General features: G+C 40.6%; 1 protein-coding gene across 1 annotated transcript in view; it reads left to right on the top strand.

Moving 5' to 3' along the window:
- ARHGAP28 (Rho GTPase activating protein 28) overlaps positions 1-25,296 on the top strand; it is a 167,730-nt gene that overhangs the window by 109,996 nt on the left and 32,438 nt on the right. The window contains exons 4-10 of the mRNA XM_040970562.1: positions 2,890-2,982; positions 9,337-9,426; positions 15,838-15,922; positions 17,808-17,950; positions 21,599-21,764; positions 21,874-21,965; positions 24,445-24,522. Coding sequence (XP_040826496.1) covers positions 2,890-2,982; positions 9,337-9,426; positions 15,838-15,922; positions 17,808-17,950; positions 21,599-21,764; positions 21,874-21,965; positions 24,445-24,522 — 747 coding nt within the window. The remainder of the gene's footprint in view (positions 1-2,889; positions 2,983-9,336; positions 9,427-15,837; positions 15,923-17,807; positions 17,951-21,598; positions 21,765-21,873; positions 21,966-24,444; positions 24,523-25,296) is intronic.

The raw sequence follows: 25,296 nt of genomic DNA, 5'->3' as shown, positions 1-25,296 counted from the left end.
TAGAATTGCTTGTGCCCATTTGTGCTCCAGCAGTGGCTCAGTTGCCCCAGGGCAGTATGGGACCCCATGAGGAAGCGTAGTCGGTTAGGGCTGCGAGCAGTCCTGTTCAAGTGTCTCATCTCTAATTTTGTTTGGTGGTTTCGGTATTTGTTGACTCCATCGCTTGCCTTGGCAGCAGGTGTTCTCAGCCTTTAGGATGCTGCTTCAGAGCAGGGCGTTTCTATGCCATACTTGTAGCAGGACACTGATGGTCTAGATTGCCCAGGGCCCTCCCAGCAGCAAATCCACACCCTCGGACCAAGGAGGGACAAGTTAAGGCAGACCTGAGAACTTCCAAATAAGGGATTTCGTTTTTCTAAATTTTCATTTTCTGATTTTTTTTTAAGTTTTTTTTTTTTTTTTTTTTTTTTTTTTGGAAAGTCAGATATACAGAGAGGAGGATCTTCCATCTGATGGTTCATTCCCCATGCAGCCGCAATGGTTGGAGCTGAGCTGCTCCAAAGCCAGGAGCCAGGAACTTCTTCTGGGTCTCCCACATGGGTGCATGGTCCCAAGGCTTTGGGCCATCCTCGACTGTGTTCTCAGGCCACAAGCAGGGAGCTGGATGGGAAGCAGGGCCACTGGGATTAGAACCAATAACCATATGGGATCCCAGCGTGTGCAAGGCAAGGACTTGAGGACTTTAACCGTTATGCTATCACACTGGGCCCAATTTTCTGATATTTTTTAAAAAGCTAGTAATTATTAAAATTTGTTATTTGAGAGAAAGAGCCAAATAGAGAACTCCCATCTGCTGGTGTAAGCCTCACATGCCTCAGGCCGATTCTAGGAGCTAGGAACTCAATCCACATCCTCCCTGCGGGTGGGAAGGACCCAGCTATCGGAGTTGTTAAATGCTGCCTCCCACATCTGCATTATCACAACACTAGAGTCAGGATTTGGAGCTCTGCCAAGCCCAGGGACTCCAGTATGGGAGATAAGTGGTTTGACTCCTAGGTGCAACTGCCAAGCCCAAATAATGGATTTCTTTGAGCCTTTTACCTTGCCTTGCCCGACTCCACCTGCTGTTATGATAGCCTTCTCACCCACTTGGTGCATTGAAAGAGAGAAAGGCTGTCACGCAGGAGTTGTACATATGGCTGAACACCTGACACCGTGACGTGACATCTACAATTTATTGGCCAGTTTATTACTTAGAGCCTTAGGAGGACACTCATACCATACAAGGCATGTGTGGAATGCACTGGGAACAGAAGGAACAACCAGCAACCGCAGGCTGTGTGGCTTCAAGATGAAACTTACGACTATTTCTGGGTGAACAACTTGGTTTTCAGTGCCATTTTGGACCTTTCCTTGAGAAAATACACCCCTTGTTACCCTGGAGTGAATGAGTGAGGATTTAGGAAGCAGCATGTTCTCAGTCCTCCACCCTGAAGTTCTCCTGTACTGTTTCTTGTGCATTGTTGCCACTTAAACATGTGTGTGTTGATAATATGTTCTCTACGCTTTGAAGAGAGTTAGAAAACAAGATGAAAATTTCACTTTCTAAGGTCTCATATGCCAGTTTGTTATTTTGCTCATATCTAATATGTTTAAATTGGAAAAAGTTTCCTCAGTCATGGAATGTAATATTTGCTTCATTTGGGGGGACTCCATGTATTACAAATTCTTTGATATCTTAAAACTTATACACAAGGCCTATAATGCAATCCATCCCTGAAAGAAGCCTGGTTTCCAAATATGCTTCCTGCTCAGTGAAAGTCGGAACTTTGCCAACACTTAGCGAATTGGCATCAAGTATTTAATTCTGTCCTATGGATTAATGAGGTATTCAACCCACTGTATTTCCTATCATAACTTTTCAAAACTGCCTTTTCTTGCTATTGATTTAGAAATCATACAGAATACTGCTATAGAGTCTCATTTCAAAACAGCAAGGTTTTTATCAGTAAATTGTATCCTTTGAACATGTGAGATTGGTTTTCCTCACGGAGCAAGCTGAAAATAAGATGGCCATGGCTGGTATGGCTGCCTGGGCAAAGAGCCCAGGCAAAGACTTAGTCTTTGCTTTCTATTGTCCTCTGTACATGGGCTAATCACCCAATCCTCAAAGGAGTTGTGGGCAACACAAACGCTATGCTAGAAGAGCATCAGTCAGTTGGGTTCATCCACTTTAGCAAGAAAACATTCACTTTTCTGGGTTATTCCACTGGGTACAATTCCACTTCTCTCACTGGGCAAAACTATCACCTCATCATATTTACTCTGGGGTAGATAGGTAGCATCTGGAGTAAAATCGCAATATTGCTAAATTAAGGAAAGGAAGTAGAATTTTGCAACTGACAATGTCTGCTTCTTGAGAGCAAGTCCATTCTAACACAGCATTTCTGCAGATCCATATACTGTGGACAGATCAGTAAGTGACATTGTAGATGCTCAGGTGATCTTAACTCTCTAACTCCACAAAGCTGTACAGGTATGCATCTTTTGTGCAGTTGTGTAATGATTAGCTAATCATGTTTATACCAACTATACCTGGATAAAAATGACTTGAAAGGTGACTGGCCTTGTGGTTAAGATACCCACTAAGACATCCGTATCCCTTAATGTAGTACCCGGCTTCAATTCCTAGCTCTGGCTCCAGACCCCAAGTTTCTGATAATGCAGAGTCTAAGCAGGCAGTGATAATAATTCAAGCATTTGAGTTCCTGTACCCTTGTAGAATACCCAGCTCCTAGCTTTGGCAAGGCCTAATCCCAGCTATTTCTGGTATTTCAGAAATGAACCAGAGGATGGGCGCTCTCTCTCCCTCTCCCCCTTTTCAATGCCTCTCAAATAAATATATTGTAAAAGCTTTTTTAAAAAGTGACTTTCATTTTCTTTCATTAGCCAGATGACACTTGTGACAAGCACCCTACTCAGTTGGATGGCACTGATGAAAACAAGGAGCCCCCAGGAGTTATCAAAACATGTGATTCCATGGTAAGTTACAGCAGGGGACAGAGGGGTGGCAGCGGAACAAGAGGCCATTTCTTCAAGACAGTCATGCAGAACTTGAAAAAAAAAATCACAACATCACAAAGATGACTGGAGAATTGCAGCTGTCAGCATCCCTGTCTGTCTTTGATCAATTTGTAACAAAGAATATTCAGTAATTGTAAATGGGCTCAAGTTTAACAGGAAAATCAACCAATAACTGCATCTCTAAGAATAGATTCATACTTTGGAAACCAGTTTCTTTTCTTTGTAGATCTCATGTTTTTAATTTTTTAATTGAATTTAAAATGGAAATGTTAGTGTCACCAAGTCCTAAGTCTACTTGCTGGGGCATCAGCTGTCCAGGGGTTTTCTAGTGTTTGCCCAGTGTGGACGGATCCTCCCACGTCTTCCTCCTGATAGCAGCTGAACCCTGGCTGTCCCGATTCCTTTTTCCTTTCTTCCTCCTCCCATTCTTGTTCCTTTCCACAACATCTGCCCCTGCTGCCCACTTTTTTAGAACAGGGTAATTAGCCACACTTGAAGCCAGTGATCAGGCCTGTATTCACGTACCATAGGGCAAGATTTTGGATTTGATTAGGGCACATCCTGAGCCTTTTCTTGCATCTGTCTTTACTAGCAGTCCTAGCCCAAACTATCTTTAGCCTCCCTTTGTGTAGCTGATGTAAAATATTTTCCCTTTTGCTTTTCCATTGCTAAATCTTTTCTTCTTTCTCCCAAATAGGAAAAAAAAAAAAAGCACAATGGCAAATCCCAGTGGTTTCTATGTTCACTGTTGAGATGATGTTAGGGGAGACTTCTACTTTGAAGCGGCAGTCATGCACAAAGCCAGGCCTGGCTATTCCTTGTTAGTCATTTTCCTTCATAAGTTAAAGGAGATAGTAGGAGTCATTTCCATAACGTTCATCATTTGCTTATTTCCATGCTGTTTTCATGGGAAGTTAGGTAGATTTTGGAGAAGAACAGCATTGTTCCTGCAATTTCTCTTTGACTGCAACTTGTACAAGGGCTTCTAGGGTAATTTTTTTTCACTCCTTGTTTAGTTGCATTTTGTTTATTCTACTAAACTGTGAGAAAGGCTTGATCATCTGGCTTAACATTCATCTTTTCCCATATTATAGTCCTTCTCTGCTCGCTTCGGCGACACCTATACCATAGTCCTTCTTGTTACAAAAGTAATACAAAAGCTGCTTTACATATCAAAAATACTCCACAATCTTCTACCTGTTTCCAAACCTTTGTTTGACTACAAAAACCATCTACTTTTTCAAACACATCAGATTTAACTTTCAAAAAAAGCTCCATAGTTTTCCAGCATGAACATTTTACTGGGTCATTTCTCACTGTTCTGAATGAGTGAAAGTTTTGAACAGAAACTTCACTTGTGGAGATTGAAGGATGACAGATCAAATCTAGAGAAATTGCTCAACATTTTTAATGATTGTGGAAATGCAAATAAAACCAAAATAAGGGGCCCAAGAGTGGCTGATTGGTATCTTCTGCCTGTGGAGCCAGCATCCCACATGTACTGCTACCGCACCCTACTAATGTCCTGGGAAAGCAGCAGAGGAAGGCCCCAGGCCCATGTGGGAATCCCAGAAGGGGTTCTTGGCTCTTGGCTTTGAACTGGCCCAACTCTGGTACTGATAACCATTCTGGTAGTGAACCAGTGGATGGAGAACCTCTGTCTCTCCCCTACTCGCTCTAATTCTTACTTTCAAATAAAAGTAAATGTTTCTTTAAAAATAAAATGACGCTAAAATATGTCTAGACACCTGTAGAATAATTGAAATTTGAAATGAAGAAAACTGACCATATCAAGCAATGCCAAGTTTGGAAGATTTTAAACATTGTTGGTGAGTGTGAAGTGATGTATCTACTTAAAAGAGTTGGTCAACCTCTCGATCTGTTAAGGCTTACCTATCATAAGGCCCAGCCATTCCACTCACAAAGCATATGTAAAGGCTGTTCTACAAATCCTTGTTTGTCATAGGCCCGAACTGTAGAAAACAAGCCAGGTGTCCATCTGCAGGTGCTCCAACGATGAAGCATCTGTCTACACAATGTGATACCCTTCTGCAAGAAAAAGAAATGACGTGATGATTCACATAACACGAAATGATCTAAGGCCATTATGCCACGTGAAAGAAGCCAGAAAAAATCCTTCCATGTATATAAAATTATAGAAATATAATTTCTCTGCTAAGGTGAGAGAAAGAAAGTTGGCGATTGTCAGGAGAATTGAGAACTGGGCAGCAGGAGGGGAAAGGAAGACTCTCAAGGCGTGAGGGCACTTGGGGGATGCTGCTTTTGTTCATTCTGTTAAATATGGTAATAACTCCACAGGTCCATATTTTTGCCAAAGCTCCTCAAGTCCTTAATTGCATGTCGGCTCTGTCTTAACAAACCTGTCAAAATAGAGTCCATGTTGAAGTTCAGTTTCATTGATAGATACTAAAGCAATAATCATGTATTATGTGACATTGACCCTTGACTGTAAATCACAAATGCTACTAAATTTAGGCATTTCCAGAATGTTTACATTCCAGCCTAACTTACTTTACAAATCACTTGTTATAGGAATGAAGACATTTGCCTTATGTTCAGGCAATATAAATGAAATATTTAGTTGAGGTGTTAGTTTATTGTAAAAAGCAAAGTAATCCATCTAGTTTACTTCCAATGCCGTAAGTGAAAATCAAAGTTACACTACAAAATCCAATCATACCATCTGCTAAAAGTCATCAGTTACATCTGTGTTTACTTCATACAAAAAACTAAGGAACCTTGATTTAAACAAGTAGAAGTTTGTTTTAATAGCAAAGCAAAAAATTGATGATTGAGTGGACCAGGGAAAAAAACTGAAAAATAATGCAGTGGTAACTCCAGCGTGGACTTCGGATACTTTTCTGTGATGATATGGCCTTAGTATGTGGATTTAGTCCTTATACATGTTAGATGCCGTGGTGATGTTCTTATCGGAAACACGTGCTGATTGTCTGTTTTTAGCAGATAGCCTCGTATCTTCCATATGCTAGTTCAATCCCCAAACGCCCATCATGATCATGGCTGGGCCTGGTCAAACCTGTGAGCTGGGAACACATGCAGGTCTCCGTAATGGGTGCAAGGAACTCACCAACTTAAACTGCCTTCCCAGGCTGCACTGGAAGGGGTTGGGCCGGGGGCAAACTCAGACACTGATGTGGAATCCTGCTGATGCTAGCCAGGATTGGGAGTGTTATGCCAAGTGCTTGAGCTGATTCTCTTTATTTTTATTGACTTTCATACTGTTCTAAGGCATTATGATTTTTTTACATCATTTTCTGCTTGAGTTGCTTCGTCTCATAATTTTAGGAATAAGATTTGTTAGGCTTTATTTATAATCTGCAACTGTTTGAATTATTATATGTCTTTATTTTGCTGTATTGCCGAAGTCATGAACTTTCACAGAACTTTTTTTTTTTCATTCATCTTGGTCAACACTCAGTCTTTTCCATCTGAAAACTGTTTTATTTATTTATTTTTTCTGTTTTGGACATTTTCTTCTGTTATTTTTCTCTCCATTGACCATATCCCACCTTTCTAGAATAATTTGTAGATGACTGTTGCTTTGCTAGAGTTGAACTTCATTGTCTCATTTCTTCTCATTAGTCTTTGTCCTATGTACCACATTCCTTCAGCTTTGTGCTTCAGATTGGTATTATTTTCTTCGTCACAGTATCATCAGGTTTGTCTCATTTTTTTAAAAAAAATATCAGTTTCAATATTCTTGTTTCTCAAAAAGAAACTTTTTCTGTCTCGTTTACTCATTGTTAAAGCAGTATATTCTTGATTAAAAGCAGTAGCACACCCTTAGATCTCTCACAGGATAAGAATTGAATTATTTTCAAAAAATAAATAAATTACTTTCATTGGATTTTTTGAAGTATAACTTCTAAATGCTATTTATTTTAGGTATATAATTGAACTATTTTTAATAAACATGCTCACCCATCACTCTTTTCTTTAAGACTTTTTTGTTTGTATTGGAAAGGCAGATCAGATTTACAGAGAGAAGGAGAGACAAAGAGAAAGATCTACTTAGTGGTTCACTCCCCAAATAGCCACAACAGCTGGAGCTAAGCCAATCCGAAGCCAGGATCCTGGCTTCTTCTGATGTCCCACATGGGTCCAGGGTCCCAAGGCTTTGGGTCGTGCTTCACTGCTCTCCTAGGCTACAAGCAGGGAACTGGATGGGAAGTGGGGCAGCTGGAACATGAACCAGCACCCACATGGGATCCCTGTGTGTGGAAGGCGATAATTTAGTCACTGAACCATCACACTGGACCCTCACCCATGAACTGAAATGTATAAAGCCATTTACTTTTGTGGCACTCCAGAACTTTCTCAGACTCTTTCCTTGATGGACAAGCCTCCTGTGAAGTTATAAAGATGTTCTTTTGTAGCTGGTTTGTTCATCTAAAACTGTAATTTGGAAATCTTTTTATTCCTAACAATAATTACTTGTCTGTTTATCTGATGATGGGCATTTGATTTGTTTTCAGTTTCAAGCCATAAAACATGCTGTCATGAACATCCGTGTAGTATAAAGGATGTGTAGTTTCATTTATTTTAGGTAAAAACTGTACTTAATCGAGATTGTGTCACCCCATCACCCATAGCTTCTAAGTTAAGCAAGGCATAATTTAATAGGTGAATCCTACATAACTATGTATGTCTTGTGTGTTTACAGACAGAAGCAACAATAACAATAAAATGTTTTATACCTCTCCTGGACAGAGAATGCTTTCAATTAAAGCTTGTTTTTTTTTTGTTGTTGTTGTTGTTGTTTAATCTATGTGAACTCAAAAAGAAAAATAACAGACTACTTTGTACATGTTTTTTTCAGTGGTCTCGATATCAACCAAGATACAAAGGTTTGTTTTTTCCAATTATTTTCCGCTGTAAACAGTGGAAATGTACAACACCTCTCCGAAGTGTGAAAGCTGTCTGGTCTGGGAACGTTGGGTTGAGGTTGTGCCTCCAGTGGAACAAGAGCTCTTGATGGACTTCCTCCTCTTCTCCCATGCTCCATTTCCTTCCCAGCCCCTTGCTCTTCATCCTCTTCTCCTCCTCTTGCTTCTCCTCCTTCTTTACTATGTTCCCTGGAGTAGTTTTTAATAACCTTTATATTTCACAGAAGTTTTGGATTTACTGCACTGCAGAGTTCTGTATAACTATGCCAAAGTACCTTTGTCATTAACATCCTACTGATTAATATACTACCTTTAAGACTTTGGCACAGCACTTACAAAGCTGCTTGGAATGTCCCCATCTTTTGTCAGAGTGCCTGATTCAGGGTCTTGCTTTCCCTTCCAACTGCAGCTTCCTGTGAATGTACATCCTACGAGGTAGCAAGGACATTGGTCACAGCTACCTACACGAGGGTCCAGGTTGAGTTCCAAGCTTGTGCCTCAGTCGGGCTCAGCCTTAGCTGTTACACACGTGTGAGGACTGAAGCAGCAGATAACAGATCTCTAAATCTCTTTCTTTTTGTATGCTATTGTCTCTGCATTTGAAATAAAAATTTTTAGATAATAGCCCATGGAGAAATTGAGTTAAAAGTAAGTTTTAAAAGACCAGTGAATCAGCACTGACGTATTATTAACTAGAGTCCATGGATGAGTTCTCAGAGAGAGCTTCTGCTTGAGACCATCAAACCTCGCAGTCTTCGTGCCCAGCTCCCAGCCTCTCTTCTGTTCTGCTTTTCCTGTTTTCTTCCCCCAGAGATTTTAATTAATTGATCCAGATCTGATGGAGCAGCAATGTGCTGATAGGAACTGAAACCTTCCGTCTCTGCCATCCTTCTCAGCCCTCAGCATCCTTGTTTGTGCAAGATGCAATTGCTGAGGTTACCAGCTCTGACCCCATTCTGACCCTGTGTCAGCTGACCATGCTGGTTTTGATCAGCGAAGCCTGGGCTTTCCTGGAGGCATTCTTGGCAAGATTATACTAGACCTTGTCAGCCATGCTTATCACACAATCCTTCTTAGCCGCAAACAAATCTGCAAATGAAGGTTTCGTTGTGTTTTTTTGTTTGCTTGTTTTTTGTTTTTTTGTTTTTAATTAACTCCCTAGTATTAAGCCAAGACGTTATTGTGGCTAAAGCAGTGTGTGGCAGGAGAAAGCAGTGTTTGACAAAGAGGCCAGTGTGTGTGTAAGCTGGATGCAGTTCTGTCTGCACTGGTAGTGATACCTTGGCATGTGACCACATGTATCTCAATGTGTACGTATAATGCAACACACAACACATTAGAAAGTCTTCCTGAGTAAGATTGGTACTTTTCTTTTTCCATTTAGCCAGGTGATGCTTCTCTCAACAGTACCACGCTGTCCAAGGGAGCACAGAATGAAGAAGTGAGTTTTGTAGTTCCCAGAAGTGGTTCCCGGGTAAGTCATCATGTGTCAGCACAATTCCATGTCAAGACACAAGCCAAAGTGACTAGTGTAGGAAGCAGGGTTTTTGTCGTTGTCGTTTAAGACAGATTTTAAAATCCTTGAACTAAGATTGCAAAGAAACTATACCAGCTGAGAGGTCTATCAACTTCATAACAGCCAAAGAAGCAGCAAACTCAACCATTAAGAATGCACGGTGGCGCAAGTGGTTAAGGTCCTCGCCTTGCACGCCTGGGATCCCATATGGGCGCTGGTTCTATCCCGGCAGCCCCGCTTCCCTTCCAGCTCCCTGCCTGTGGCCCGGGAAAGCAGTCGAGGACGGCCCAAAGCTTTGGGACCCTGCACCTGCGTGGGAGACCCGGAAGAGGCTCCTGGCTTCGGATTGGCATAGTATCAGCCGTTGCGCTCACTTGGGGAGTGAATCATCGGACGGAAGATTTTCCTTCTCTGTCTGTCCTCTCTGTATATCTGCCTTTCCAATAAAAAATAATAAAAATAAATCTTTAAAAAAAAAAAAAAGAATGAGTGGTACAAGACCCTGAGATTTCCTGCTACTGTGGGCCAGAACTCCACGGACATTCTTCATGTGTATCAAGTGTGGAGGGGTTGGTTAACTTTGGTTCTTCGGGCTGAGTTCATGTGGAAGAATATCGGAGGTTTGATGATCTGCCTTAACCCTGCCATTGTAACTCCAAGTCCCCTTGACCCACAGGACAAGCTAAATCCCATGGCGCTAATGTTAAAGACCTCCCACTGCTGCTGTACTTCCAGCCTTAGGTATCAGAACACACACACTCAAACCCCTTCCACGTTCACTCAAATGACCTTTGGAATCAGAACTTGGGTTTTGTTGAAATTCTTGTCATTCCACTTGCCATTACTTCCACTGAGAGTACCCATTGTGGCCACTCCATATCTTTGGTAGCGGATGATAATCAAATACCTGCCAGAAGACAGGGTAGACCTGTTGGATGACATTGTGGTCTCCAGTGGCATCTAGACAGAAGGTGACAGCACACTAGAAACTGGTGGAGGTGGCATAATTCAGAAGTTCCACTGAGGCAGTCATTTCTTAGCCACTGTCCATGTTCAGAAATGGGATAAACTGATATACACTTGAGTGACACACTCTCAGGATACTCTTTTTGGTTGGGGAGTTAATGTTATGGGCCCTCTGTAAGTTAGCATGTTTAGATTTTTGATTATTGTGCTTTTTTTTTTTGAACAGAATAACAAAATAATTTGAATAAAATTTGTCCATGACTAGAAATCAAAATATGTCCCACAGTTTCTCTAGGTAATTCTAACTTATGGAGTTATTTAATTCATGTATAGTTTGTACATTCTTGGGAATTTGGAGACCTTGCTTATGTAAGTAACTAATATAGCTTGAGTCTCTATTGGTCTCCTTAACTGACTGTAATAGCTGTGGATGTTTGTGCAAGTCAGCAGTGAGGGGCCACGTGTGGCTCCACACACATGCCAAGCAGAATTTGACTCACGGTGGTTTCATGATTGATTTGTCAAAAGTAAGGCTAGTAGGGTGGGCCTTGTTTTCTAGATGTTCCATAGTGGATTCAGCATCAGGATTTTATTTCTTAGAAGACATATGCTGACTATGAGTTTTTAGTTCTTCATTCTTTGCTAACTTCTCTGCATCATTGGAAATCATTCAGCCATTCATCTAACAAATACCTACTGTTGATAAATGGCAGGTCTTATAAAAGTTCATGGAAAATGTGTGTGATGTGCAATATGAAAAAAAATCGTTTGATTCCTCAGTCTCTTCCATGTATCTGGATTTTTCAGTCATTCAAAAAGTAATAACAAGGGCTTTGGGCTCCTGCCAGAGTACCTACAAAAGTAAATGTATCTTGGTGGGATAAAGATGACATTTTACCCTTATCTCAGACATTTCCAGGTACCCCAACAGCATATCCTATTGAAATTTATATTGTAAAATAGTAAAAACTAGGAACCCTAACTTTATCTTTTTCAAAAGAATTTCCCTAAAGAATCTTTTCCAAAAGACTTCACTACCTTTTTAAAAATTTCAATATAATCTTCCCGATGTGGTTAAAGTATCACATTTAAGATAAATGAAATTCCCACATTGGAGATCTTCCTAATCTAAATGCTGGACTCAGAACCCTAACGAAGAAAAGAGAGAAGACAGAACGGGTCAACCAACCATCTCAGCTATGATGGACTATGTCAATCAGTGGATTTTTCAAAGACCTCATAGTGCTTGGAGTGGCAAGATTGGCAGCGATTCATAACTGTGGCAATATCAAAACCACTTGAGCAAGAACCTCAGAGCATGCCCTACATCCGGGACCTGGGGAGGGTGGGAAAATGGGTGGGCCTTCTCCCTTAATACCCCCCTTTAAACATGAAGGTAACAATATGGAAAACATACTAGTATTATCCACTTTCCTGTAGCCCTTGAACCTTCTTACTCTAACTATGTAAAGAATGTCAAAATAAATTTTATTAATAAAAAAATAAAAATAAATTTGAAAAAAAAAAAAAGAAAATCAGATTTCTAGAGAGAAGTAGAGACAGAAAAGTGCTTCCATTCACTGGTTCACTCCCCACGTGGCCACAATGGCTGGTGCTGAGCTGATCCAAAGCCAGGAGCCAGGAGCTTCTTCTGGGTCTCCCAGGCGGGTGCAGGGTCCCAAGGCTTTGGGCCATCCTTGACTGCTTTCCTGGGCCACAAGCAGGGAGCTGAATGGGAAGTGTGCCACCACAACATGAACCTGCACCCGTATACAAGGCTACTGTGCCAGGCCCAAAATCCTCACATTTACAAAAGTCTACCTGTATAGTTTTATTTTTGAAAGCTGTTAAGAGTTCACTTGCATCAGAATCTAATCAAATTCTCCTTTTTCTAATCTTAGAAGTTTTTTTTTTCTCTTTCAAAATAACTTAGGGGACAAAATTAAGAACATCCCCTTAAAATCTTTTTAGGAATTTTTATTAAAAATCTAACATAAATATTGATGTGATATAGAGAATTCATATCTTAAAACATTGAGTCTTTTTATTACCTATGCCATAGCATTTATTTATGTCTTCCTTCAATAAAATGCTATAACTTTATTTCTTTAAGTTTTGCGCATTTTCTGCTGAGTATTTTTGGGAACAAAGTAGTTTACATTAGTGTTAAGTAGTGTTGTTTTCTGTGGTATTTTTAGCTTATTTTTGTTTCTATAGCATTGTCTTACATAGTTTTCTTTTGTCTTACATAGTTTTCTTTGATAACTAAGACGTTTTTAATTTGATATTGTGTTTTTGTGGATATCATCTCCAGATACAGAAGTTTTATTTGCTCAGTCTTTAGTATAGCCATGTTCATTCTTTCCTTTAAGGTCTTAGTAGGCTATCATGACTTCAGCCTCTGTCTCACCTTTCCCACCTTCTGTGTTTTGAACTCCCCTCTGTTGACAGATTGATTTCCTGCATTTAGCTAATATGATGAGCCAGTTCTCTCTCATGTTCTCTTGTCGTAAAATATTCCAAGTATCTCTCTACTGAAACACCTACTTGCACTTTTGGCCTAAATACTTTTGTTTGCCTCTCTGCCTCTTAAAAGTCTCTTCCATCATGGTTCCTTGAGTGGTAGCTCATGTTTCACCACTTCTTTTTAAAATTATTATTATCGTTTAACAATGTCATTGGAATTCCATCTTTGATCTGGAAGTAGAGATGCATACTGCATTGTGTCCTCATGTCTGAATGTGGTAGTCTCCATTACATATTTTTTCACGTGTGCATTTAAGGATCTTTTCCTTATGTTCGACTGAAGAGAGTTTGATTATCATGTGTCGTGGTGAAGATCACTTTGGGTCAAACCTGTTGGGAGTTCTGTGCCCTTCCTGGGTGTTGTTTCCCAACTCTTTGTTCGTATTAGGGAAATTTTTCTTTATTATTTCATTAAATACATTTTTAAACCCAGCTTCTCTTTCTGTACCTTCTAGAACTCCCATAATTCTAATCTTATATTTGGTCTTTTAATAGTGTCTCTTAATGTTTGAATACTTTTTTGTTAAGATTTATTTATTTTTTATTACAAAGTCAGATATACAGAGAGGAGGAGAAGTAGAGAGGAAGATCTTCCGTCTGATGATTCACTCCCCAAGTGAGCACAATGGCCGGTGCTGTGCTGATCCAGAGCCAGGAGCCAGGAACTTCCTCCAGGTCTCACACACAGGTGCAGGGTCCCAAGGCTTTGGGCCATCCTCCACTGCTTTCCCAGGCCACAAGCAGAGAGCCTGATGGGAAACGGGGGTTGCCGGGATTAGAACCGGCACCCATATGGGATCCTGGCGCATTCAGGACGAGGACTTTAGCTGCTAGGCCATGGCGCTGGGCCTGTTTGAATATTTTTTTTAGCTTGATTCAGCTCTACTTCCAACTTTATTATTGTTTCCCCCTGGTGACAAGAAATATCTTCCAATTCTGAGGTTCTTTGTTCTGCCTCCTTCATTTTATTATTGAGACTTTCCACGGAATTTTTAGTTTGCTCTATTGTGTCCTTCATTTCCAATAATTCAGTTTGATTTTGTTTCAGCATTGCTATTTCCTGTGTGTGACATACCGTATGTAAAATTTTCTGGGCAGTGCTTTTTTCCTCTGCTGCTCTGCAATAAGACATCTTGGATTATGGATGTTAGTTCTTAACAGTGGCATGATTGTCTTTTAATAATATTCCAAATGCTGCTCTGCGATCATTAATCCAGTTCAAAAGCTGGAATACGGACTCGTACTTTTTCTTCAGGAAAGTTCCAGGGTTGTTTACATGGCCAGCTGGCTAGAGGCCAGTTAAACCAACTCAGTTTTGGGCACTTTTCCATGTCACATGGTAAGAAATTAACATTCACCAGTGTTGGTCAGCATCCTACATTAGCGGCCTCAAGCCCTGAGTGGAAGTCTCTAAATGTTCAGGAAAAATCTAAAAAAAATTGAAGAAAATACCTGTCCACATCTGTTTTATCTTTCTTAAGATTTTAGTGAGTGGATACTCTTTATCATGCTGTATGGTTTGTAGAAGGCACCAGAAAATCTGGTGGACAGTGTGTCACCAGACCCCAGACCTCAGTGTCTTCATTCTTGCACAAGCTCCATTATTTGGATATCAATGTTTTAGTAACTAGCTGACTATTCACTTGCGCTTCCCACGGTTCAATGATATCATCTTCTTTGAAATAAAACAGGGATCGAAAGAGAACACCGGGCTCGGCATTCAAGGCTCCCTTGTGTGATTTGTAGCTTGCCATAAAAGATCTTTCACGAAGCAGGTGTTCAGCTGTTGCTAAATAAACATGCAAATAAAAGAAACAGCATCAGGCTCTGGGGGATGAAGAACAGATTCTGTGTATGAATATCATATTCAAGATTCTTGATGGACTAGCAATATTTTTACCATCCCACACAGTCATAGATTATAACTCCCATATTAACTTTCATGGGATGTTCATATAAATTTTTGGTAGGTAGGATTTGTGTATAAATTTTTTATTAGTACCCGACTACACGTGAGAAATAAGGAGCTAGGCATCATCATGCAAAGATAAATACTTAACTTGTGATAATATTGCATTGGAATTCAGTGCTTTGGTAGGATCTTAAGGAACAAAGTACCAAACTAGTTAAGAGGGGAAGCGCAGGCAAGCCCTGTGGCACAGATGCTCACGTTGCCGCGCGGGATGCCCACATTGTGTATACAGGACCCGATTCAAGTATTGTCTGCGCTACTTCCACTGCACCTTCCTGCCAAAGCACCCGAGAGCTGGCAGGTGATGGCTCAGCCTACACTGCCATCCGTGTGTGAGTTTCAGATGAAATTTCTGGCTTCAAGCTGGCCCAGTTCCAGCTCTTGTGGGTATCTGGGGAGTGACCCAATAAATGAAAGCTTGCTCTCTCTCTCACTCTACCTTTCAAATAAATAAATTTAAAAAAGAGACAAACAAGAGATTACTTAGGAAACATAATGTGTTGCTTGTATTTCCTCTGTATTTTGCAGTGATGTTATTGATATGTTAACATTACATTACAATAATGCAATTAAGATAAGGTACATCACAACTAACAGATTGTAATTATCAAAGAATTTGACATTAAGCTTTATAATTTGTGCATTTTGCCAAAGTAATAAGCAGTCAGTATTTAAGAACTAAGAAGTTCCACAGTTGCTTTCTGAGAAACCTGTCTGAGTTGTGTCATCTCCACTGAACGCAGAAACAAAGGAAATATCAGGTGCAAGTTCTTTTTGACATCAAGAAATGTTTCCTGTGGAAAGCACTCTTTGTTCCACATACCATACATTAGATTAGAATGTGGGGCTTCAGGAACTTGTATTTAAGGTCAAATGTTTTGTGTTCTCTACCCCTTGCTTGGCAGTCTATCCTCGAGGCTATTCCTGACATACCGGTTCATTCCAACGGATCTCCAGGCCCAGGACAACCCGTCCAGCCCGCAGAGAGAGGTGAGTGACCCCCACCTGCTGCTGTAACGCCTGGTCTCTTGGCCTGTAAGCAGTCACAGTGCTGTTAGCAGGGAATGTTTCCAAGCATGACGGGCCTGGGTTTTCTTCCTGTTAGTTCTGTCTCTGCTGCACTCAGTCCTCCCACCCATTAGTATACCGCACTCCCCTTGTGGAGCCACATTGAAAGCCAGATCTTTTCTCTCTTCACTACCCTTACATCATGTCTAAACTATTGACTGGGCAGCATCTTTGAGTAGAGGCTCTTTCTGCAGCACTCTGGGTCTGCTCTTCATGTACAAGAAAGCCAGGAAGCCCACTGCACCCGTGATTGCTCAGATGTGTGCGACACCACTTCAGCTAGTGCTAGATAAAGCCACAAGGTTAGCTTTTATCTGGGCCTCTTCAGCTTGAGAAGTCAATTTGGACAGAATTTGAAATCCTCTTGTTACTGTCTAGGCCTCTGAAGAGCCCTGAAAACCATACTGCGAGTCCTCAAAGTTTTCCAAAAATTTATGCACGTTTCTTGTAAACAGCAGAGTCAGTACATTTAATATTAACTTCAAAAAAAAAAAAAAATCAGTGAATTTGGGGTGATGAAAATAATCTAAAACTGACCCTGAGAATAGTCATACTACTCTATGAATGCACTAAGAAATATTAACTAGTGTTCTTTAAATAAATGGGTGAATTGTATGACATGTAAATTATATTTCAGGAAAGCTGATGCAAGAAAACAAAATCAAAGAGAAGGCATTTGCGAGAAATAAGTGTGTATCATTCTGCTGTCATGCTGTAATTTGGTTCAAATTGTGCCACAAAAGTCATTGGAATGATCCTGTGGTCTGGAGCGTTTGCTTCTGTAACCTCTGCCTTCCAAACAACCTATCCGTAGAGCCTTAAGAAGTTAGACGGCTGTTCCCTGGTTGTCTTGCTGTTGAATGTGAGCTGTCTGTGCAAGTCAAAGCCCTCACTCTTCTTTGGCCATTTGCTGAAGCCTTGCTGTAGCCATTTATCATGTGCTCAGTTTACTAATCAGATTTTTTAGATCTAGCGACATGAATTTCTCCATCTCAGTTTTAAGGGATTCTGCCTTTTGTTTCTTTTACTCTGTGTGTTGTCTTCTAGTCAGTGTCTGTAGAAGAGGGTCAAAAAGAATTAACAAAAGAGCTAATCAAATATATCTTTGCTTGCATAGTAGCAGTTTTCCCAGGTGGTTAAAGCAGAGGACCAGCCAGAATGTCACTCCAAAGTGAGAGTTTAGCATTGCCCAGGTGACTCACAGCCTCGTTTGGTTTTGCTTAAGGAAGCTTTTGTCTTTAATTTTCAAAGTGGCTCACAGCCTTTAATTGCAACCCATTCAAGTTGTTCTTCATCTTTGTCATACAAGGTCAGATAACCAGTATCTAATTACAGAAATTCAGATTAATTTGCCTGAACAAAACTAAACAGTGACGTCTAAATTGAGCTTGAATAAATCCTAAGAGGCAGATATTCCGTAGATTGAGAAGACAAACAAGAGGCAGTCTGGTGGTGTTCTCTCCACCCTTTTTCCCTCTGCTTTAAGCTTCTGGCTTCCCAATAACCATGACAGTGGCTCTAGATGGGATTAATTGTTGGGGTCTCTCTAAGAATACATTAAAATACTGTATCTAGGGCTTTGCTTGAATAGTTCTCAGTAACTCTCATAAAACATAAACATATAAAAATTGAAGTATAAGATTAAGTTTAAAGTTTATTTTGATAATAATGATGGAAATTTGCTCAACTCCTCCTGTGGGTGAATCTGATATATACACGTTAAGACGATTGTGGATTAAGTTGTCAATAGTTCGTGTGTGTTTAGCCCTGATAGTATTGTTTGATAATATAATGTGTTGCTTTTTAGATGACGATTATCTGGAAAAGAACATTCCAACAGAGGCTGAAGAACTGTCCTTCGAAATATCTTATTCAGAAATGGTTACAGAGGCTCCAAAAACGAATAATTTGAAGAAGTTGGAGCTTAAGAAAGAAGACTGTGTTTTAACTGTAAGCAAAAGCCTTTGTGATTATTCCAGTCACTTCCAGTGGCTTTTGCAGTGCACAAGAGCTCTGGATAGATCAGGCATCCGTGTTGGCACGGCCACTTATGGTGGCCTGTGCTGTATAGTGCACAGCCTGCCTGGCTGTGCCTGGCAGCCTAGAGTTCAGGAAGGCTTACGAGGATATAGGCTTGAATACCAGTTTACAGATAGAATAGGGTTTCTGTCTGGCTTGTATGAAATGCAAGAAATCACATATATCCAGTCTTCACTAATAAGTCGGTGCAGGTCCTAACTTTGTACTTGTGCCCTGTGAGCACATGGCAGAAAGTCAGTCACAGCCCTAACAGGTGAGCCACCTTGAATGCGTGACAACCAATTTAAGAATTTACGTGATCACAGACGAGGCAAATAGGATTCTTGTTATCCTGAGAGCCTTGTCTTACATTTATAGTGTGTGTGTGTACGGACGCACCTTTCTGTCTGTCCCTAGGAAATAATGTGTTGAAAGCCTCATATAGAGTTGTTACATTGATCTAGTTGCTAGTTGGTAAAGGCATGGGTTTCTGCTGAGTAGTCCCAAATACTCTGCTGATCAGAGCCGGAGGCATATGCGCAGGACTCGGAAATTTCAGAAATAAAGGAATAAGTTATCTAGGAACAGATTTGTCGCATCAGGCAGCCTGGACATTCCCAGATAACCACCCTGCGGTGGAAGAACAGGAGATTCGTCCCCTGTGGTTCTGACTGTGTATTAGTTCTAGCAATAATATGAATTCTAGGGACTGCTCCCATTGCAGTTGCAGAAACTGAGACTCAGAGAGGCTGATCAACACATTCTAAATCCTAAGTTGACTCTAAAATTCAGGGTGGGCATTGTGGCATAGTGGGTTATGCCACTGCTTACAGATGAACACACACACCTAATTCAAAGTGCCTAAGATTGAGTTATGCGTTCACTTTTAATCCATGTTCCTGCTAATGTACACCCTGAGAGACTGTCCATGTTGGTCCAAGTACTTAGGTTATGGACACCCATATGGGAGTCCCGCCTGCCCAGTTGTGGTTGTTGCACACATTTAGGGAATCAACCAGTGAAAGAAAGATCTGTGTGTGTGTGTGTGTGACAGAGCGAGCAAGAGAAAGAATGTCCTCTCTTTGTTACTCTGCATTCTAACTTGAAAAAGAAACTCCCCCAAATGATTGCTAAGTTGCCATGTTGGAGTGGAGAGAGTGTCCCAGGGCAAAGTTAGAAGCCACTGGGTCACTAGTATCTTTATAAGGGTTCATGCAGTCCACGGTGCTAGCCCCCAGGTTTCCTCAACAAACCTATCTCCGCCTGAGGAGACAGCCTGCTGGTCAACCTCCCAGGAAGCCTTCAGCCTGGGCTTTGGCACAGAGTAATTGCTCAATAAGTGCTCAACAAGAGGATTCTATTTGCATTGCTGTTACATGTTATTGTTATTTTGGGCCTTAGCCTCAGAAAGTAAAGTAACCAAATATTTAATACCATAAGGTATACTCCAAATAACAACCTGCCCTATGTTCTTTCGCTTTTGAACACTTGGGATTTCAAGAAACAACTGTTAGATGGATTGTTGGCTGGATGGTTGATAGGATAGAGGGATGGATGGATGCATGCATGCATGCGTGGCTTAAAAATCCCAGGGAAGGGACCCGGCACAGTGGCCTAGCCTCGCCTTAAATGCACCAGGATCCCATATGGGCACCGGTTCTGATCCCAGCAGCTCCACTTCCCATCCAGCTTGCTGCTTGTGGCCTGGGAAAGCAGTCGAGGACAGCCCAAAGCTTTGGGACCCTGCACCCATGTGGGAGACCCGGAAGAACTTCTTGGATCCTGGTTTCAGATCAGCATAGCATTGGCCATTGCGCTCACTTGGGGAGTGAATCATCAGATCTTCCTCTCTGTCTCTCCTCCTCTCTGTGTATCTGACTTTCTAACAAATAAATAAATCTTTAAAAAAAAAAAAATCCCAGGCAAGTTCCAATTTAGGAAACTTTGGTGGGTATTTTGTACTGAACACTTTCAGATTTAAATGACTATGGTGTTTTTGTTTTTTTTTCTACTAGTATTTAATCTCAATACCTAGTTTTCTGTAAAAAAGACTTGCTGGGACATACGTTTAGCCTAGTGGTTAGGACACCCTTCTCTCCTGTTGGAGGCCCTGGCTTTGATACAGCCTTGGCTCCTGACTCCAGCCTCTTGCTAATATAAACCTTGGCAGCAGCAGCGATGGCTCAAGTGGGTTGTCATTCTGCCATCCATGTGGGAGATCTCGATTGGGATCTGGCTTTGGCACAAGTCCAGTCCAGGCCACTGTGAGCTTTACAGGAGTGAATCTGCAAACAGGAGCATTTTCTCTCTGTTTGCCTCTGTTTCTCAAAAAAAGGTGTCATCTTGCTGCATAAATGTTTGGCACGATTTGGATGACTGAAGGATTTGTTGTTGCTGTATTAGTGTATTTTGTTCCGCAGTACAGAAATGGAGACTATAACATTGGAAAGTAAAACACTGCCTTCAAAATGTAGTAGGATCATTTATACTTTCTGCTCCTTTTCTTCTTCTTTTTAACAGTTTGGGATATCTAGGTTTATTTCTAGGAGTAGAAAAACTGCTTCAGCAGTCATGTTTAATCAGTTTCAGTTAGATTTCTACTAGTCTTTTTTTTTTTTTAAGGAAATATTTCTTTCTATTGGAAAGTCAGATTTACAGGGAGAAGGAGAGACAGAAAGATCTTCCATCCACTGGTTCATTTCCCCAGGTGGCTGCATTGGCTAGAGTTAAGCCAAAGCCAAGAGCCAGGAACCTCCTCTGCATTTCCCCTGTGGATCCAGGGTCTCCAAGGATTTGGACCACTCTGTGCTGCTTTCCCAAGCCATAAACAAGGAGCTGGATCATAAGTGAAGCAGCCAGAACATGAAATGGTGCCCAGCACTTGAAAGGGAGAATAAGCCCAATTGAGCCATTGTGCTGGGCCCTCTACTGATATTTGAAAGCATGCAGTAAAGAATAATTAAAGTCTGGTTTAAGGACTTATTTGGGGGCAAAAGGAGAAAAGATGCGTGTTATACCATCCCAGGTTGTACCTCAGCGTGTTGCTTTGCTTATGTGTGTGTCACATGTAATCCGCATTAACAGCTCATTGTTTGTTGTGCCTAACAAGTACTTTTTTTAGGTAATGTTGGATGTTCATTGACAATATGCGATATTCCCCATAAGAAGGCAATTTCCTTAGTTGTGGTATCAATATTATCGTCTCACCAATATAATCAGACTACTGTTTTCTTTCCAGTTTATCATAATGACATATGCAAATGGTGCTCCTATTTTTGTTATGTATGTATGCATGCATGTTTCAGGAAAGCAGAGTTACACAGAGAGAGAGAAGTCTTCCATCTACTGGTTTATTCCCCAAATGGCTGCAACATTTGGGACTGGCCCAGGTTGAAGCCAGGAGCCAAGGTCTTCATATCCCTCTGGCACGTGGTATTTGTGTGATGTAACTTGCTCCTTAGATTTGTTTTGTCTTGGCAGGTAATGAGCTTTGTTGTATAGATTTAGCCTGTTTAGCTAGCATTGGAAAAATGTAATCATTTGCCTTTGCCACAAAATATCTTACATTGTGTATGTTAGAAATTCACCGTGCAGAAAACCAGGCTTGGTTTGACGGAAGCAGGAGACTTGTCTGCTGAAGACATGAAGAAAATCCGCCATCTCTCTCTAATTGAATTGACGGCCTTTTTTGACGCCTTTGGAATTCAACTGAAGAGAAACAAAACAGAGAAAGTAAAAGGACGAGGTAACTAAGAAGGCCCATTTCTTCTGCTTTGCACTCTGACACTTGGAATAAGAGAGTGTTTTCTGATTTTGTTTTTCTGTTTTTTTCCTTTGACTCCTGTATGTTGAAGACAATGGAATTTTTGGAGTTTCACTTCCAGTCCTCCTGGACAATGATCGAAAGAAAGACCCTGGAGTGAAAGTTCCACTCGTATTACAAAAAGTAAGCAGAATTAATTAATAGAGACTAATGTTAATGATTTGGTCCCTTATAAATCCAATAATGAGTGTTCTTTAGGACGGAAGGATTGCTGATAAGACTTAACATCTTGATGCTTTTCAACTTGACCCCATGCATCCTCACACTTGGCCAGAAATGTGCTGGACCACTTTGCTTTGCTGCATCCTCCTCCCTTCTGAAGTCCATTGAGTTGTTTGAGCATAAACCATCAAGGGGCTGACACCAATGCTACGATTCGTGACTTCTCTTGTTTGATTTTTTTTCCTAAATCTTTTTTTAGATATCATTTGTGTTTTTTTTTTAAAGAGTGTGGAAAACGGAATGCAGGTACATTTTGGTACAAAAAATTTTGATGTCCAGACATACATTTTTCATAAATGTTATAAGTATTTTGAAGGCTCCTCGTATTTGATTGCTTAGTCTGGGTAGAGTTGACCATTATTAATTTAACAATTTATAGATGATACAGTTACTTGACTTATTTCAGAGATTGAACTTTTCAATACATGTTCATAAAATCACTTTATGAATTTCCTAAGGTTAGCAAAGACTAAAAATCAGCTTATTTTTTGGTTTTTCAGGTATGACTCGGGACAGAGGGTACATTTGGTCAAAATAAGAATCTATCAGGGGAGAATTTCGAAAGTCATGTCTGAAATATCAAATATGGGTATCTAACATTAAAATAGCCAGTTTACATTGAAGTAATTTTTTATAGTCAACAATTTTACCTAAGTAGGCATCTATTCAACAGTGACCTCCAGTGGTGTAATTAAAATTCCGAGAACTTAACACAAATCCTGTTGAATTTTTAAAGAATCTTTAAATTGGAATATAACTGATGAAACACATGAAGGATCTTCAAATAACACATAGAAAATACATCTTATGAAACAGTTACACATAGATTTCAAAATAAATTTTCACAAAAATCATCTTTCATTTTTTCCATAACTTTTATATATTCTTTTACTCCCACTGATACGTCCACATACTTTTTCAGTTCTCCTGTGTTTTAACACCAGTGTGTCACACTGAGAAACTTCTTAAGTTAATTGACTGATGATGGGAGCACAAACACGACAACCATGTAGCCATAGGAAGCCAGCAATACACCTGCACTCAGGGGTTGTCTGTGAGCTGCCTCTCTGGGCAGGGTCGACCAGTGTCATTTAGGTAGTGTGACATCTTGTCAGCACACAGCAGCCCAAGGAGGTTGGTGTCATTATCTTCCTTTTTCAATGAGGAAACAGGCTCAGCAAGGTGAGCTAACTTGGCCAAGAACACTGGGCCAACGTGAGAGAGTGAGGAAAGGAACGTGACATATAGCCGAGTCCTAAGTCCATGCTGACCTGAATATTTCCTTTTCTTTGAATTAAAACCAGAATTCTGCTCTTTGTCTTCTATGTAGAAGACAGGATTTGAAGAAGAGCCATAGAAATCAAAGACAGAAGAGTCAACATGTGAGTTTATAATTGTCGCATAGGTGGAAAAACCCAGCACAAAATTTAGCAAATGGAAACAAACAAAGGGTTATCTGTAAATGCTAGCCCGGATTGAGATCGTACTGACAGCGGAGTAGGTGTTAGCTGATCGTCATTACCCACATCATGCTCTCTGAATCCTCCTCGACTCCCATGGATGAGCCTTTTCTTAGAGACATGCTTCTTCTTCCTAATAGTGTATCTCTGCTCCGTACAAGAACCCCTTGAATTCCAAGCAACATCATTGTTTGAAAAGAAAATACAAGACACTGTATCCACCCTTCTCATTGAGAGCCTGAGCAAGGAACTCGGTCTCCTTGGCAGTAGAATGGGGATAGTAATAGTAATCCTTTCTTAGGATTGTTGTTAGGATTAAGTGAATTAATACATGCAAGATACTTAGAGTAGGACGTGACACACAGTAAATGCCTATGTTTGTAATGACTATTATTGTTATTAATACTCATCATCTCCACCATCACCACAATGAGGACTCAGGGAAATAATCACCCTGCTTATGATTTCTAACTCCTTGGCCTGACTTCTAGAATTTCTGTAGTTTCCTAGCCTAGCGGCTGAACCTAGTGATGGGAGATAGAATCTCTTCTTACCAGTCTGCACAAAAAGCAATAGTAATCAGATCTTAAGATGTTTAGTGACAGCATTACATTAGTAACATCCTCAAGCTTGAAAGTCATAGGGTGATCCCGAGAGAGCTCCGCCTCATACAGTGGTCCTGAGGAAGCTGCAGAGAGCTCCGCCTCAAAGGATGATCCCGAGAAGGATCTGAATCTCCATTTGGTCCTTTGGGAGGATCATGTTGACCTTGTTGGCGATTGTGAATATTCACCAAGGTGCGCAAGCACCAGGCACATGTACATGCTGAGTAATCTGTAGATGGCCATCATCATCATTGTTTCAAACATTTGTCACCAGATACAGGTGCTTGTTTTTGTAATCATGTCATTGCTTTGCAGTTTTTTGAGAAGGTTGAAGAATCGGGTCTGGAATCAGAAGGCATTTTTCGGCTTTCAGGATGCACTGCCAAAGTCAAGGTACTGGACATTTTTTTTTTCCTTTTCCTACTTACAGAAATAAGCTAGATAGCCCCAGTGTACACAAGTTTCACATGTCAAGTTCCTTATCTTTGTTGTTTGATTCTATCAGTTGGTGCCAGCTGGTCTCCCTCGGAAGCTAGGATGTGTTCCAAATCCAGAGTGGTGTGTCATTTTAAATGGAATCAGCAAGAATAGTGAAACAGCACATCTTTTCAGCATCAGCAACTGCTCTTTGCCTTTGGTTTGGAAAAGTTGAAATGTCCCACAACCATTTGGGGATCTAAACACTTTAGTGTTTTGTGTTGTTGTCAGTCACAGGATTCACAAAGCCAATATTACGTAGCCCTTATTTCCATTATATGTTGCTTTAAACTTGCAAGCATTCTTCAGCTTTCCTCTTAGTGAAAGGTCTTTGTAAGTATTGTGGCAATGACCATAACCACTAGAATACTCACTCAGCAGTTCTACAACCCAATTCCATGTATGGTAATGTTAGTATTCCCATATAAAAGTCATTGTGCAGTGTAATGCCTTTACGTTGCTCTCTTAGTTCCATAAGAGAGTCTACAGTAAAATTAAGGGGAAGAATATTAGAGAATCCAAGAGATTCTCATAAACGTTCAGAAAAATATCCCACACGTGAGCACACACAATGAACAGGTCGTTCCTGTCCTTGAGTCACAAGTCCACCTTCAGGGTGTTGAAATCTGTGCAGTTTTAAATGAGAAGACCTGAGAAGCCTCATGCTGAGGGAAAAATGAATTTAGCTGT

This window comes from Ochotona curzoniae, unplaced genomic scaffold, assembly GCF_017591425.1.
Source record: "Ochotona curzoniae isolate NIBS_2020 unplaced genomic scaffold, NIBS_Ocur_1.0 scaffold_4812, whole genome shotgun sequence".
Taxonomy (NCBI): Eukaryota; Metazoa; Chordata; class Mammalia; order Lagomorpha; family Ochotonidae; genus Ochotona; species Ochotona curzoniae.
The sequence above is the reverse complement of the archived record's forward strand: the minus strand, read 5'-3'. Positions and strand labels throughout refer to the sequence as shown.